The sequence below is a fragment of the Kryptolebias marmoratus genome, linkage group LG24 (assembly GCF_001649575.2).
Source record: "Kryptolebias marmoratus isolate JLee-2015 linkage group LG24, ASM164957v2, whole genome shotgun sequence".
Lineage (NCBI taxonomy): Eukaryota > Metazoa > Chordata > Actinopteri > Cyprinodontiformes > Rivulidae > Kryptolebias > Kryptolebias marmoratus.
Genome location: NC_051453.1, coordinates 14,867,541 through 14,884,412, shown reverse-complemented (window position 1 = coordinate 14,884,412; position 16,872 = coordinate 14,867,541). Strand labels below are relative to the sequence as shown.

At 37.9% G+C, this 16,872-nt stretch overlaps 1 protein-coding gene across 1 annotated transcript; it reads left to right on the top strand.

Annotated features, from left to right (window-relative positions):
- Positions 1–9,444: 9,444 nt before the first annotated feature.
- LOC108230570 (E3 ubiquitin-protein ligase RNF126) lies at positions 9,445–16,720 on the top strand. The gene is made up of 9 exons (XM_017406903.3): positions 9,445–9,553; positions 12,059–12,117; positions 12,568–12,628; positions 13,160–13,395; positions 13,484–13,552; positions 13,623–13,692; positions 13,834–13,927; positions 14,614–14,729; positions 14,870–16,720. Exons 1-9 carry the CDS (start codon positions 9,479–9,481, stop codon positions 15,071–15,073), a joined length of 984 nt encoding a protein of 327 aa, XP_017262392.1. The 5' UTR covers positions 9,445–9,478; the 3' UTR covers positions 15,074–16,720.
- Positions 16,721–16,872: the final 152 nt, after the last annotated feature.

The following is a 16,872-nucleotide window of genomic DNA, read 5'->3' as shown; positions in this document are numbered from 1 at the left end:
TCTTTGAGGTGCACATGTTAAAATGACTAGGATCTTTTAGTAAAATGCTAGTTAGGGTGGCAGATGTGGACGGTTTAGTTGGACAAACTGATACATGCTATGTATATAAAATAAAATCCCATTTACTGGTGTCAGTATGACTGTGAATTACCTACAACTTGTGTGTCATTAAAGCAATGGTTCAGATCTTTTGAAGTAGGGTTCTGTTGGAAGATTATCTTACCTTGTAGACAGTGCCTTGAACGACCTTGAGTTTAGTGATGCGTTCTGGTGGGAAACATCAAAAGGAACGTCCGTCCAAAGTTGTAATTTCCACTGTATCTGTTGTAAAAGGGAACTCAGAAAGTCAGAGATTCCTGACCAGCAGTGACCTCAAAATCCAAAATGGTATCTTACAACTAAAAACTGGTATTAGCTGCAATAATAAACTATTTTTTTTACTCTTCTGTCACTTTGTATGTTATTGAATTAGTAGCACACATAGTACTTTACAGCCTCATTTAGTCAACATGTTTCTGTAGTGTTTGAATGCCTCACAGAGAAATACATTATCTGTTTATATTGTTAATAATGAGAACAACTATAAGCACAAAATTTTAATATTCCTGCGGAAAGTGCCCCCAGGCTGCACCAGAAGTGCTATAGCTAGCTGCTGCTATAGCTATTTGTGCTAACAAACCATATATCTCTACATGAATAATTGTGTAGAGCAAAACTGATGGCTATGTAAGTAAGTAAAAGTAAGTAAAAATTTATTTGTATAGCACATTTCAGCAGCAAGGCATTCAAAGTGCTTTACATCATAAAAACATGAATAGAATTACATTACAATCATCAAAAACATTACAATCATCCCCAAAAAAAAAAACACTTGATAATCATAAGGAGATGGTCAATATGTAATAAGATATTTTGTTCAGAGCAGCTTTTCACCTGAATTTGTTTCTGGACTACTAATCAAAGGCAGATCTAAACAGGTGAAAAGGAATTTAGTGTTTCGGCTGTTTTGCAGTTTTCTGGGAGTTTGTTCCAGATAGATGGTGCATAGAAACTGAAAGCTGCTTCTTTCAAAGATTTAGAAAACAGCTATCACATATTCAACTATATAAATTTTTGATACTGAAGGTATTTTAAGTCAGCAGGTATCCACTTTAATCTTGCCTCACTCACTTGGACCAGAAGTTGGCTTGTTAATCTAATCAAAATTAAACTATTTTTCTCCAAAATGACACTTTTCTTAAAGCTATCTGCAGCAGGTAAGATTTTAATAAATCATTCCCTTTTCACAGAAAATTCCACTTCCATATATCTGAGCTATCGCCTTCACAACCAACAGCTTGACTCTGACACACTAAAGGTGGCAACAACACAACCACAGACTCAATGTGAGCCATTCCAGAGGTATTTTAATTACACTCAACGTGAAACCTCAGGAATTCCGTGCCCACCTTCCTCCATATTTCATCGTTTTTTTTCTATACAATATGGTTTGTGGTGACTCCGAAGAGGTGGAAACCTCATTTCCAACAGAAACGTGGTGGTGTGTGTGTTTGTATGAGTTAGTATGGTTGACGGTGTGATTATCGCCGCATCTCTGAAAATGGAGCTCACCTGCTATGACCATGGAATCAGTCACAAGCATTACATCACAACCTCAGGCTGACTTGTTTACATCCCTACAAACACACAGGGCTATAATGTGACGCCCACGTTGACATTTTAGGGATGTGTAATCATCATCCTGCTCTAATATGACAAGCTCCTTTCTCAACATCCACATGGCATCATTTCCTCCAACTTGCCACGCTACTTCCAGTAAGTTAACAGCCAACGTTTCGCTCTGAAATGATGTTGTGATGAAACTAAGCACTGCAGACTGTTTTGGAGACCACCCAGTCTCTGGATCGCGCCACTGGATTGTAAACAGCTCTGTCCCACAGCTGAAACTAATAGATATCAGATCCGTCACTCCATCAGAATATGTTTTCCTAAGACATTATTTGCCAGTGTTGCTATGTTACACGGCAAGCCTTTTAATTGTCCACATGTGCATTATATTTAACTTTTCAGAGTCGATCACTATGCTGACACAACAGCCCACACTCCAGTCGAGTGTTGCTCACTGTGTTACAGATGATGTTTGGTGGAGTTCTCAGAAAAGCTTTTCATGATCTTCGATCTGAGGTGTTTCATAGATACAGTATATGGCTGATTAGAGCAAAAATTCATGCTTTCAAAGCCTCAGGGTATGATGTCTGAAAAGGGCGCTGTTATTTTGTTATTAAGAAAAGAAACGGCAACAGCAAAACCGCAAGAATTTTTTTTTCTCAAAGACACTTTGCAGTGGTGCTCATCGAGTCAGCACACTCCATTTAGGCAACAACAAAAATTCCAGGACAGTTTACTGAAAATCCTCAATGTTTTGTAAGACTGGGTAATCGCAAACTAATTGGAAAAGGATAGGAAATGCTAATTGTCCCAAATTATTCTTGAAGGGTTTTTTTTAAACTTCCTCACGATGGCCTCTGGGAAATGGTCTCTGTTCGGCCTCCGTGTGTGGTCTGGTCCTTTCAAATTTAACAGGAAGAAAATCATGTTTACCACCAGCAACAGTATAGCTTCTTGATAAAAACATTCATAGAAAACTGGAGAAATGTTGTCATGAAAGATACTATGTGTCCTCGACTACATAAAAATGTTTCTCTGCTTCGCCACCTGTGAGAAGGTTATTGAGTTAACTATGGTTTGAGTTTGACAGGCCGTGCAATTTTGATAATTGAGTAACACTTAGCTCTCAAAAGTGTCCCAAACTGAGTCCAAATGTCTCATTTAAGGGTTGAAACATAGCCAGCCTATGACCATAATTTCACATCAGCTCCACAGGTGACTCTTGTTTACCGTGGGAAATTGGTTTGGTGATTTTGAAATATTGCATGAGCATTCTACACGATCTTTTGCTTGTCCAAATCGGATGGTTTACCGCAAATAAACTTAGAAGGCCCGTGTGGTGTCTGTTCTCACAGACTACGCCACTGCACATCTGCTGCTCGCTTTTTCAGTGAACTAACTCCATGCATAATGTTAGGAGTTACTGTTTTGTACGGTCCATAGTTCAGCGGATGCAAAACACACAGCTGCATAGGCAGTTACAGTTAATTTCTTGTGTTTTGAACGGCATAATTTTATTTTGTGAATTATGCATATGAATGTGGTATGTTTTTAAGTTATTCTATGATGAGAATTGCCAGATTTAGCCACATTGCCGACATTTGGGTCACATAAATCACCTGAAAGGTTAAAGTCAGCTCAACTACAGTGGCTATTTGAAATTCACTGAACTTCCAAATTTAAAATTTTGATCCTGAAAATTTGTAAATAGTAGCCATGAGAATAAATCTGTCACAACTCATTTTGAAACTAAAATCTATCCCTTTTGTTCATGTTCACGTTTGCAGGGAGCTGGTGTCCATCTCCAGCTGCTATTGGACGAGAGGTGGGGTGCACCCTGGAGAGGTAACCAGCCTATCACAGGGCTTCATAGAGACAAACACCCATGCAAATACACACTCACATGTAGGGCTAACTTAGGGCAGTCAATTTGCATGTTTTGGGAGTGTGGGAGGGAACTTGAGTAACTAGAAAAAAACAGGTATATACAGGATGAACATGCAAACTTCACACCCAGAACCTTCATGTTCCAAGACTATGGTACCAACTGTTCCTCAGTTGGTTGTAAATAAAACCCTTCTCAGACCAGCCTGAATAAACACAACAAACAGAATTAAGGTTATGAACTGATTAGCACGTCTCATCAGAAATGTACCCTTTTAATCCAGAATATTTCAGTAACAGAGCAGGGTTTAGCGCTCTCAAGGAGGTCCTGGCTTTGATTCCCAGCTAGAACTTTTCTGTGTGGAGTTTGCATGTTCTTCCCATGCATGTGTGCTATTATACTGGGAAGTCTGGTTTTCCTCACACAGTCCCCAAAACATGCATGTTAGGTTAATAGGAGAGTCTAAGTGATTTTTGCATGCATACTTGTATGTCTTATTTGTCTCCACGTGGCCCTGTGATGAACTGGTGACCTGTCCAGTTTCCTGCTTATGTCGTCGACTTGAGCTAGATAACAGCTTACCGAGACGCTTATGGGATTAGGCAGGTACAGAAATAAGATGGATGGACAGATGAGCAGTTACCATGGTTAAATCAGAAATCTCAGCCGTCTCCTGTCCAAAAATGTATAATTTTTTCCTTGAGGAATCCTTGTTGGTGGGGCATTCCAGCTTAACAAAATTAGTCCAAGTCTTTTTTTTTTGTATATTGCATCATGGCAATTGAAGCAACACAACCCCAAATGTTTTGCAAATTTTGCCAGCCGCAAAAGTTGCATTTCTGTGGTAAAGCGTAGTTAGTTATTTGTTATCAGTTACGTGGCACAGTTAGCTAGTTTGTGGCTAAAACTTTGTCAAAACCTAAGCTAAAACACTATTTTATTTGAGACCAAACTGGATTGAAGAGATTCTGTGCCCTGTGATGACATTGTTTTTTGTAAAATAAACCATGGATTTGTTATAATATCTAGAATTTATGCAAAAACATGAAAAACTGAAAGTACTATCAAATTGTTTAACCACACAATTTAGTTCTTAGACATTTTAGGCAGTTATTTTCTAACATGTATTGCATGCTTTCAAATAAAAAAGCCTTTAAATGTCTTTTGAAACACCATTGCTAGTCTGGACTAGGCAGATGTTTGACCCAAATGCTAACAGACTTGCAGAAGCAGATTCTTTTTTCCTAATTATCTCTGAGACTTTGACCACATCCACCGAGGAAGTCCTATTTAGCTGAGTGTCGTAAACAAGAACAAGCCAAGAATGTAGGACAGAGAGCCCGTCCTCTGTTTTCAACCTGTTTTCATCTTTCAGAGCGTGACACGCCCACCCAGCGGTGCTCTTTTGGTGCTCACTTCAAGTAAAAAACAAAACAAGACACACTCATAAAAAAAAATTATATTTTTAGCACTGAAAGAAAAAACAAAAACCCAGAACAAAAATGTTATCAATAATCAGGCAGATTACTATGATCCTGTTGGAGGAGTCAATAAACCCAGATAAACCCTGCTGAAACATCTGTCTTGACTACAACAAAGATGGCTGACCTCAGGTTGATAATTGTACACATATGTTCATCTAGTAACATCTATATTTTGTTAGCTGCTTGGTGAGGTAATCCAAAACATTTATGTCCTAGTATAGCATGGGATTTTGTTCTGGAACACGACAACAAGTCGAGTGGAAAAACATGTCACTGAACAGATACCTGCAGGGATTCACATAGGTACCCGCTCGTGGACATGTTTGGTTTATTTTCTCTCAGGCAGTTTTGATCATCGCTAGTGTTGATCTTCCCATGCTGTCTCGCTGTTTGTGTGTGTGGGGGGGGGGATCTCACACATGTGACGGTGGTGTCTGATGCACAGGTCTTGTGACACATGGCCTCAGACAGAGTGGGTCTGGAGGGAGGGAGAGTCCTCCATGAGTGGGACTGAAAACAAGTGATGCATGACTAAGAGGCCCAGGAAGTTCCAGCAGGCGGCTGTTATTGCTGAGTGTGTGTGTGTGTGTGTGTGTGTGTGTGTGTGTGTGTGTGTGTGTGTGTATGTGTGTGAGTGTGAGTGTGAGTGTGATTTGGGGCCTGGAGGGACAGTGTGGGGCAATGCTGGCTGGAGTGTCTGGAAAAACTTTGTGGAGTGACAAAAGCAGCCGTGTCCCTTGCAGCATATCTGTCTGCTGCCTTGACTGCAACTTTGCTCCCTTTAGAAAGCGAAGCACAAAAGTGAGGTTGCAAAAGCCAAAGATATTGTATAATACGACAGGCTTGCATTTGAATCTTAGCTTGCACGCGTACACATTCTAAAAGCTTCTTGTGTTTGAATCCAAAATATTAATAATAAAAAAATACTCATTTGCACTTTCATAAAAGTCAACACATCCCAAATTCAGAGTAGTATTGAATAAAATCAGATGAAACGGAAAGTTTCTCAGTTTTCTGCAGCTGACATGACCTCTCCCTGACCGACAGTCACTCACTCCCCAGATGGCATTGCTACAATGGGCATTCGACAGTAGTGGCGCTGACGCACAGGGCACAGGGAAACAAAAGCTTACCTCAGCCGGGCAGACATAGCAAATCTCAGTGGTATCAGAGCCTCTCTAATCTCATCCCATGGGACAGACGCATCTTTCCAGCTCCCACATGGCCAGATCAGACATAACACCAGCAATAAGAGCGCAGTAGACCCTAACTAGGTTACATTGTAAGCTTTGTCATGCAGATACATCCAGGCTGTTTCATATGAAACAAGAGGTGTATTATAAGTTCCCGGAAAGCAACAAACAAGGTTTTAACATTTTTCATACATTACACGCAGCTTTCTACATGTGGCTTTAAAGGAGCCAGACTCACTTACTTACTTACGTATTTATCAAGGGTTTTATTTAAGTTTAGTATAAATATTGGCAGTATTTTTTAATTTTCTCTGGATTTTTATAAATCTGAAAACAGCCAACGCCAATGACTGAAATATAAAGCATAAAAAACCCATTAGAGACTTTATATTTAGGCAAAAGAGCATAATGTTTCTTCAGTTGCATCTAGAAAATGAAATGAAAAAACTTCAAATGTGAACATTTATTAGTTTGATGAACACCACAGTGATGTGGGGGTTAGCACTGTTTCCTCACTGAAAGTTGGGGTCTCTGGATCAAACAAAAAGCCTTTAGAAAAATCTTTTTTGCTTGTTTGCATGTTCTTATGAACTTTCTCCAACAGTCCAAAAACATGCATGTTAGCTAAAGTGGTGGCTTGAAACTGACAAAGCAATAAAACATGACATCAATTAAATATTATAATAATAATATTGCTAATAATATACTCTAAACCCAGAAGTAACCATGACTTAAAAGTTCATATACAGCTTTAAAATAAATTAACCTGAAAAAACTTAAACATAATCTTTTTTTTCTTTTTTTTTCTTATGTAAACAAGTGATTCGAGTCCTTCAGAGCTGTCTCAGGGCCACCAGACAGGCAGCAACAAGAATATGGTTGTATTCTTGTAAAATGGGGCCATATTTCCCATGTTAGAGGTTTTTCATTCTCTGTTTATAGCTCAGGTTTGACTCTTGATAAAAGGGATTCCTGTCAGATTCTCGGGAACAAAATACAAACCCGCTTCTGACAAGATGTTTTCTTCAAAAACAGATGCTACACAAATTTGTAGTGGTTGAAGGATGCCTGTTGGGCTCATACAGAGGTTGACAGGAGTCCAGTGGAAACTTAATGTAAACAAATAAATCTTGTGTGATGCCAGATTGCAGAAACACAACTCTGTTTTTGTGAAAAGAGGGAGAGTGCTGTAGAGTGAACCTGCGAAGAGAAAACCTGAGTTCACTAAAGACACTTTCTGCTGAGGCACCATACAGGTTTGTTGGAGATAAATCGTTGTAAATTTTTTTAGTTCTCTGAGGTATGTGCCTTAATATCCTGATTTTTTGACATACTGACACTGACTTCCTGTTTTCCCTCCTTTACAAACAAACAAAACTCAACAACTGCCTGCAGACACAGTAACACTCAAACAATTAGTGCACAACAGCACCACCATGTGGCAGTATTGTGTAAGTTACACTGTGAATGTAAAATGTAGAGAAAGGAAACATTCAGCTCTTTGTTGATTTATTACTGCTGCTGTTTAAAATTTTAGGTTTCATTTATTATGTAGGAGGTTATTTATTGTATAAAATCTTTTTTTTTTGTTGCATTTTTTAGTATCGTGTTTTTGGTTCTGTTTCGATTTCTGTTTTTATTTATTTTTTGCATGCTGGGTTCAACAAATTTTAGTCTATTCCACTTCACTGCATTTTAATATAATTTATTTAATGAGCATAATTTTGCAACTATGTTCCATGACACAAAATTCAGTCATTTCACTCATTTCCACTGGGTTAGTATTGTCCTTTACTTTGCTCCATAATATTGCGTTGACTCCAAAAGTTGAAAATGTCGATCTAATGATTACTTTCTGGGAGCTTTATTCAAATCTGTGCAGACAGAAAGATATGAAACAGGATTAAATACAACTTAACATTTGGTTAAAATATTTATAGAAGCTAGAACATAAAAATCAATATTGTTAAATATTATTCATTTAAAAAAGTTTTTTTAATGATGTAAAATATATTGACACATGTTTGTGTCCCCAAAACCTCCTATATTCCACCAGAATTTACATAAAAACCTACGAGTGTGTGAGTACTGAACCATGAAGACACAATCAAGAATATTATAGTAGAATACTTTATTTTAAAGTGTTGAAATAATTTAAAATTTAGTGTTAGCCAAAATGCTACAGAGTCAGGCTGTTAAAATGTATAGTTTTTAACAGAAGTATACCAATGTGGAAGACCTGAAAGAACATGTAAAATAAGCAGTTTTTCCCATGTCAGGGAGTTTTTATTCTCTATTGAAAGCTCAGGCTTGATTCTTGATGAAATGCTCAGTTGTGTAGCAGATGCTACACAACTTTAAAAGGGCTGAAGAATCTCTGTTGGGCTCATAAGGTGGTTGATAGAAATCCTGTGCAAACATAATGCACACAAATAAATCTCGTGTGATGACGGATTGCAGAAACACACCTCTGTTTTTCTTGTAAAAAAGACAGCGTGCGGAAGAGTGAACCTGCAGGTAGAAAACATGACGGAAGACACTGTGGGGTAAGGCATCTAATAGATTTGTTGGAGATAAATCTATTTAGGTGTTTGCCTTAATATCCTGATTTATTCACACACTGATATTTGATTGACATCTCCTGCTTTTCTTCATTTACAAAACAGACAAAATTCTACAAAGGGCTACAAATAAATAAATAACACTTTTGTAACTCATCAATCAATGCACAACAGCACCATCATGCGGCAGTATTGTGTAAGTTAAACTGTGAACGTGGAATTCAGAGAAACTACTGTATATTCAGCTCGTTACTTATAGGTTCGTATTTACTTAAATGTATTTAAACCTAACATATTTTCCCTAAAATATATTTTAAAATAATAATAATAATAAAAACATATAAAAAAGAGCAAACAGAAAACAATTGGACAGGAACCCCATAGTAACGGATTACTTATGGTGTTGTTACGTTTTGTATTGTTGATGTTATTGGTTTAAGGAAATAAATGCTGTTTTATTCAGCTGTCACATTTTGAATAATTCTGTTTGTCTTTGTTTAAGCTGCTCACCAAGTTAATTTCTTTTTTGTTGCATTTTCATTTAATGTAGGTAAAGAAGATATATAATATATTTTTAAATGTGTGTTTTATAACCACATTTAAGTCACACGGTCGCGTTTTCCGCTGGGTTAGTTTTGTCCTTTACGTCGCTCCGTAGATGTTCCTCCTTCTGTTTAGAGGCTAAAGATGGCTGAAGCTCCTCCATGCCCCAGCCGGTTCTTCTGTCACAGATGCTCAGTAGAGATTAGTCCTCAACTTCCCGTAAGTATTCACGATGGAAAATGTTAAAAGGGACACTTGAGCAAAGAAAAACACAACACAGTTAATTTGACTGTTTTTTATATTTCGTTGGGGAGGCGGCATAACCGTTAACATGCTAGCTGTATTAGCTGTCAGTCCCCCGTCGTTTATCACGGTAACGTCACCCCGTTAGCTTGATATCTTTGTCAGGATCTACCAGCATTGAAACAAGCTGCGTAGTAACTAAACTCAGAGCTACGCCATACATTACCTTACGTAATTTGCAGCAAAGTTAGATGTTGTGCTTTGGTACTATTTTAAGGCTATCTGTAGCCACTGCTAGCTAGCAGCGTCGTTAGTTACATGTACCTTAGTCAGTATATTGTTCGTCTTATATAAATGAATGCCACCGTGAACACCGCCTTCTCCTAACTTTTATTTGATCACTTGTGTGGAAAAAATATATTATTGAGTTATATATATAAAATATTGAGTTTAATTTGACAACTTAGTTTCTCAAGCCACAGTAGTGTCTGACCCCAACTGTGGGAATTAGTAGGTTGTTGATTGATGGTTGATCAATCATTCGACAGATAGTCAGCTCGTCTGTAAAGATGTACAGGGTCATTAAGTTGCTTAGCTATGAATGTCCCGATCAAGATTTCTTGTCCCTAATGCCAATCAGTCATTTAAAATGAACTTTTCGCCAATACTGAGTCTTGATCTGATGATTACATTATTTTTATTTTTACAGTTTACAACACAAACATGCAGATTGCATACCACAAGTACATTAAAGTTAATAAATTCAGTGCCATCATCTGCTGCACATTTCAGTAGCTCTTCACTGAAGTGAAGAAAACCTGTGTTTATGATGTTCCTCTAGTTGCTTTTTTTTGTTGTTGTTATCATTGAAGGGGAAAAAAAATGCCAGGTGATGACAACTTTTTTTTTTACAGCCTGGGCAGTGCTGTTGATTATGTAGTGTTGAAAGGGTAGGAGGTACTGTGGCTCCATAAGGTGATGAAACCGTATATTCTCCACTATAATGAACATTCAGAACAATAAATTCAGTCACCTGTTTAATTATCCTTTTTGTTGCATCAGTCATCCACCCATTCACACACTGATGGTGGTAAGCTGCCATGGGGCAGACTCACAGAAGTGTGGCTGCCATTCAGTCGGCGCCACTGAGCCCTCTAACCACCACCAGGAGGCAAGGGAGGTGAAGAGTCTTGCCCAAGGACACAATGACTGAGACAGACGGAGCGGGTTTTTGAACTGGCAACCCACCGGTTACAGGACGAGCCCCTACCTCCTGAGCCGCTGTCACCCCAATAATAATAATAATAGTTAACTCTGTGTACTCAGCCAAGTGTTTAGATTTTAATTGTCTAATTGAATTGGTGGTACTGAAATTAGTTCCATCGCTACCGCCACAAGAAATATCCAAATTGCAAACATTGCTACTGAACTGCTCTTATTTTGGGTTGTAAAGTACTTCCATACATCTGACACATTTGACATTTTACACACAGCATTTTATGGCAGCCGTATTATGACACAGCCAATATAAAACCATACACAGTAGGTCAATAACAGAGATCAGGAGTGGAGTGGGGTCATCAAATTCAAAACACTGCTTGAAATCAGCTCAGGACATCTCCACTGAGAGCATTTTAAAACACTTTTATTAACTTTACCTATCACTGGTATTGCTTTTTTTTGTAAAAACATTGAACATAAAGACATTTAAATCTGTACCACCTTTATAAATGTTTGCTTATGAGACCTGTAAGACATAAGGAAATTGCCTCAGGTTGTTTTAGAAGATTCTTTTCGGGGTTTACAGAAGAAAAAAAAAACTTGAAATCTCTTCAGGGAAAGGCTAGCCTTCTGTTTCAGTATCATACAGTATAAAAATACAACATGAAGTAGCTTAATGTTCAAAAGAAAAACGTAAACGTTGCTGCAGTATTATTCAACTAAAGTTAAGTTTATCTGCTAATAACATATTTTAAATTTAGACGTACAGGTGGCGCAGTGGCTTGGCCGTGAAATAGCAGCAAGAAACGGTTTGCAACAGAGCGAGCTCTGTCTGCTAACACAACATGTTCTTTGTTTGGGAAGATGTTATTCTCCAAAAAGGAATGAAAATCATTTCGATCCTATCAGATTGGTATCTGGGCGGTTGGGATGACAGCAGAACACCAGGCTCTTTGTAGTCTCCTTTGAGACATTCCTAAAACATTTTTATGGGGAACTAGTGTTTTGCTGTCAAGGAGCTGTTAAGTTAGGGGAGTGCTGAGAGGAAAATAATGTTGATATGTTTTTATTGTCTACATGCGTGATAGTTTTATTCAGCGCACGTACAGTTTACAAGCACCACCATGACTCACTTATAATCTGGCTGCAATAATCTCGCTGCTTGAGCTCTCCTATTATTAGAATGAGCAGAAGGGTAATTCTAACCTGCGCCCAGAGTTCAAAGTTTAATCTTCTGTTTCTGCTTCTGTTTGTTTGCAGGAGTATATGTGTCCCAGATGTGAGTCAGGATTCATTGAAGAGCTGCTGGAAGAAAGGAGGTGTGTTCGTAGTGTAAACCGAATGTAAAGACTATAATGGGGCATTATTGTTACGGTTCATCTGATTTGCCTAATTCCTTTTCAACTTAATTTTTTTCTCTGTTTTTTTAGATATTTGTCCATTAGCGCTTTCATTTCTTCAACAGCCCACAGAAACTAACATTCAGACATGAACTTATTTATTTTTTCAGTTTTCTAAGAGTCATCTTTTAACATTTACATATAATTTCAATCTTAAGCACAGGTTAGGTCGCAGTAAGGATCTGTTTAAATTGCATTTTACATGTGAATCAGAAGGTGACAGGCTGAGCTTTAGGAGGTAAATTAGCAGCAAAACCCTTTGGTATAAATGTTTGAAATCATGCAAACGTTAACATAATGTGAAACCATTTGTTTTTTAACATTACAAAACCCATTTGTAACTTTATCAACGACTTGTCTTCCGTTTAGTGCTAACAATGGGTCCATGTCCACCATCTCCAGTGGGCCCCAGAACCAACAACCACTTGAGGTTTGAGGTTTCTAGACTGATTTTTTAATTTTTTTTTTTATGCAAACTTCTCTTCATTCTGCACGTTCGTGACTCTGTTTTGCACACTGTTGTGTAACAAGAGTCAGCATTTCCCAAAAAGAAAAAAAAAATAGAGTCTGTTTCCACCAACATTTGTGCTGATCTTGTATTTGACGTGATGGAAGCTGTCATAGCCTTTTTACTTCTGCTTTTGCAACAGATTTTTATGAATTTTATTTTGACTCACTGGCTTGTTTTGGAAAAATCACCATTTTTAAGCTTTCATATTAATCTTTTTTGACAATATTTATGTAGAAATGTAAAATTATGATCTCACTAAACATGAAATGCTGTATATAAGTAAAACATTTTCTGTGAACTTTTAAGTGATTACAAATCCGACCAAATAATGGAAATGACTTTCTAACATTCTGACAGGATTATATAAGCTTTTAGTAAGTTATAGTATGTAGATAAACACTAAATACATTTTTTAATGCTATTTTCTTGTGTCGTCTGTTTCTCTGCCAGAATGCGGACCCCCATTTATTTACATTCCCCTCAGGCTATGGTCAGTTTTCCCTCAGTGTCTTTGATGACAGCTTTGACTTCGGGGCAGGTCTTGGAACAGCCGACAACCGGGATGCCGAAAACCGGTGGGAAAGGGACACGGCATCACGGCAAAGATACAGCGCCAGGCAGCCCAGAAGTCGGCATGGATCCAGGCGACAAGCAGGAAGGCATGATGGAGTTCCCACTTTAGAGGGGTAAGACATCCAAAGATTTTTTTTTTTTTTTTTTTTTCAACTCTTTCAACTAATTTTCCTACAATTACACATTTTTTTTGTTTTGTAGAATCATTCAGCAGCTAGTGAATGGCATAATCGCACCAACTGCAATGCCAAATATTGGTGTTGGATCCTGGTGAGTGTCTTGCATAGAACTTAAACAACAAAAGTGCTTATTTTATTCTAATGCCTTATCATTTTTAAAGGGGTGTTCTTCACTCAAATCCTATGGACTATGCCTGGGGTGCTAATGGACTTGATGCAATTATAACTCAGGTAAAAAAACAGGACATTTCAACAAATAGAAAAAAAGTTAATTGAATACAAACATTTCGATGTGATTCAAGCAACTCTGCAGTTCAAATGAAACGTGCTAAATTTATTTTTTATCTCCTTTTTTTTTCCCTTAATGTTCAGTTATTAAATCAGTTTGAAAACACAGGACCCCCACCAGCTGATAGGGATAAAATAAAAAATATACCTACAGTACAAATTACAGATGAGCATGTTGGTAAGTAAAAATATAATTATGATCACTGTTTTATTTCTGGATGTCTCTTTTTTTTTCTTGTATCTAGAATGTAAAATGGAAGTCGTGTCACTTCATATCAGCACGTTGAAAGCATCTGAATCTGGCCTAAAAGGTTTTATTTTACAGAAGTGAAAGACTGAAAATAAGTGTTATAAAGAAATAATGTTTCCAGTTAAAACAACCAGGAAAATTGGATTCATTACAATAGTTGAGATTGACAATGAACTAAATAAAATCAAATGTAAAAGACAAGAAAGAAAGCTGCTGCCAACCAATCCGAGATGGCAGGTTGTTTAAAATCTGGTGCACAGTTGACAAAAAGTGACTTCACATAAATCTCAAAGAAAAATAAATGTCTTGAAACGCTCTTTGCCCATTTAGGTAGCAAAATAATTTACACCCCCTAATGTTTTGCATCTTAATTTATTGCAAATCCACTTGTCTTGGTAAGCGGGTTTCTTCAGGTGTCAGCTGAATTCTTCTTTGTTATTGTGCATGTTTGAAACATTAAACACCTGAAAAAAATTCACTGTTGTGTTGATGACACACAGCTATCAGTAAAGGTGTCATAATGCTTCATTTGCTGTTGGTTAAGTAAAGAGTTACAACTACTGGGCAGTTCATATTTGGATGACTGAATGCTATTTTGTAACATATTCTTTCAGCCTCAGCACTGGAATGTCCAGTGTGTAAAGAAGATTACAGTGTTGGTGAAAATGTGAGGCAGCTCCCGTGCAATCACATGTTTCACAATGATTGCATAGTCCCCTGGCTGGAACAGGTATTAGACACGGCACTGCGTTCAGTTTTCTTTTGTGCTTATAGTAAATAACTATCGGTTGCCGTTTCAAACCAGGGGTGGAGCGGCGATGGGTAAACCTCAGCAATGACACTGAAACAACTCTGTTTGTTTTTCTCCAGCATGACACTTGCCCAGTATGCAGGAAAAGCTTGAGTGGACAAAACACAGCAACCAACCCTCCAGAACTATCAGGGATGAACTTTACCTCGTCCTCCTCCTCCTCCTCCTCCTCCTCCTCCTCGTCCTCCTCCTCATCCTCCTCATCCTCTACCCCTCAGTCCTCAGGTTCGAACAGCAATGAGAACTCCACTGAGAACTCGTAGGGAGGGCCGTTGGTTCCCGTCACGTCACAAGCTGTATGTAGCTCCTAGGCTGCCGCACTTCAGAGCAGCGGCCTTCGACCCCTCCCTGCAGTAGGGCAGAGGCCCGAGTGTCTCGCCAGGATCACTCGGGAACGATTCAGGGGTAAACGATGCTTGTGTTTAAGGGTTTCTGCCCGTCGTGTCCCCCCCCACACACCCACCCATCCACCCACCTTCATCAGGAATCTGAACAATGGAAGGGCGGAAGCGGAAAGACGTGGAAACTTCAAACAGCTCAGCTCGATTGAAGCACTTCATACAAGCAGAGAAAATAACGGAGTCCAAAGGTAGAAGACTACGAACACCAAGACAATTGCTATTCTTCTTCATCTTTTTTTTTTTTTTTCCTCTAGGCTTGTATGACTTAAGATGACCCACTTTTACCAAAAGGAAGTGAGGTCGAGTTATTCTTTTTTTAATAAGCAGCATTCATATCTTAGAGTGACTAAGTGCACTACAGTGCACTGCTAATGTGTGCACTAATATTTTTAATAAGTTTGGGTAAAATTACTTCTTTTGTCTTCAATGAAATGTTTTTAATAGTTTATATATTTATTAATGTTTTTTTTTGAGGATCCTCTTGCTGATTTTAAGATTACCTGACATACCTCAGGTACCATTGTTTGCACTTGGAATTATCAGTTTAATTGCAGTAAATCTTTGAATAAATCTGGTAATCACTTCTGAATTACACGCCTAAGGATTTCTGGGAAATACATCTGCAAGCCAAAAAAAAAAAGGCATTACGGTTTTACATTTATTTTGTAAAGATGCCAGTCCAATAAAAATAAAAACTTTCACACTGATTATGTACCAGAAAACAAGTTGCAAAGGGAATAAAATAATTGGTGTGTATGCCACACTCACTTAATACATGTCACTCTCAGTATGTTTGCTCTTTAAATGCTGAACCACACACAAAAACTATTGTTTTAATTGTATGTCATTGACTGTAGAATTTAAAAAAAAAACAGATTTGTCACTTTTTCCTGTTCAAAAAAGGGAATTACGTTCATTTTAATAATGAAAACAGCTGTTCTTGCTTGTATCCTGCAGTCTAATTTATTTGTTCCTTTCTTGGTGCCTTGAGCTCTTGGAACAATCAGGGAACAATAACGTCCTATAAGCAAACACTTTTGGACTTGTTTTCAATGCATAATACGGCTTTGAGATAATTTTGTACTTTCAAAGTGATGCCTGGTCCGAAGGCATGTGAACAGTAAACAGAAACAGGGTGAAACCCTTTACTCCTGCGCTTGCCTGATAAGTATCATCAATAAGCCAAGTACAATTTGCTTCCTCCTATTGTGCAGCCATGTGTGTGTGTTTTCTCTGTATTGTACCTCTTTCCCCCTGAGGTTTTAGGTTCTAAGGCTTTATTTTGAAGGGATTGTTGTTGGGGACAGGACATCAGTGGATGCATACAAATGAGTGGGTTTAACTTACGACTTTAGAGCTGACTTTACAATGTGAAATTGTTCATTCACACTGAGTTATTTTTCCTCACAATGTGATTAATATTGTGCCATTTAACTATGTACCATGAAAGGCTTATTTAAGGTTTGGTTACTGCGAGTTCATGATGCAATACAGACAAATCTAATTACCCCCAGCAATAATTTGTGACAATATTTTACACAGCTGGTCATACTTTTACCTGCAAACTAAATAGGATGATTCCATACTAAGGATTTTTGTTGAACAGGGTTGAATTCTAACTAATGAAGACTTCCCTTATGTCATGTGGAGTGCTTTGCAAG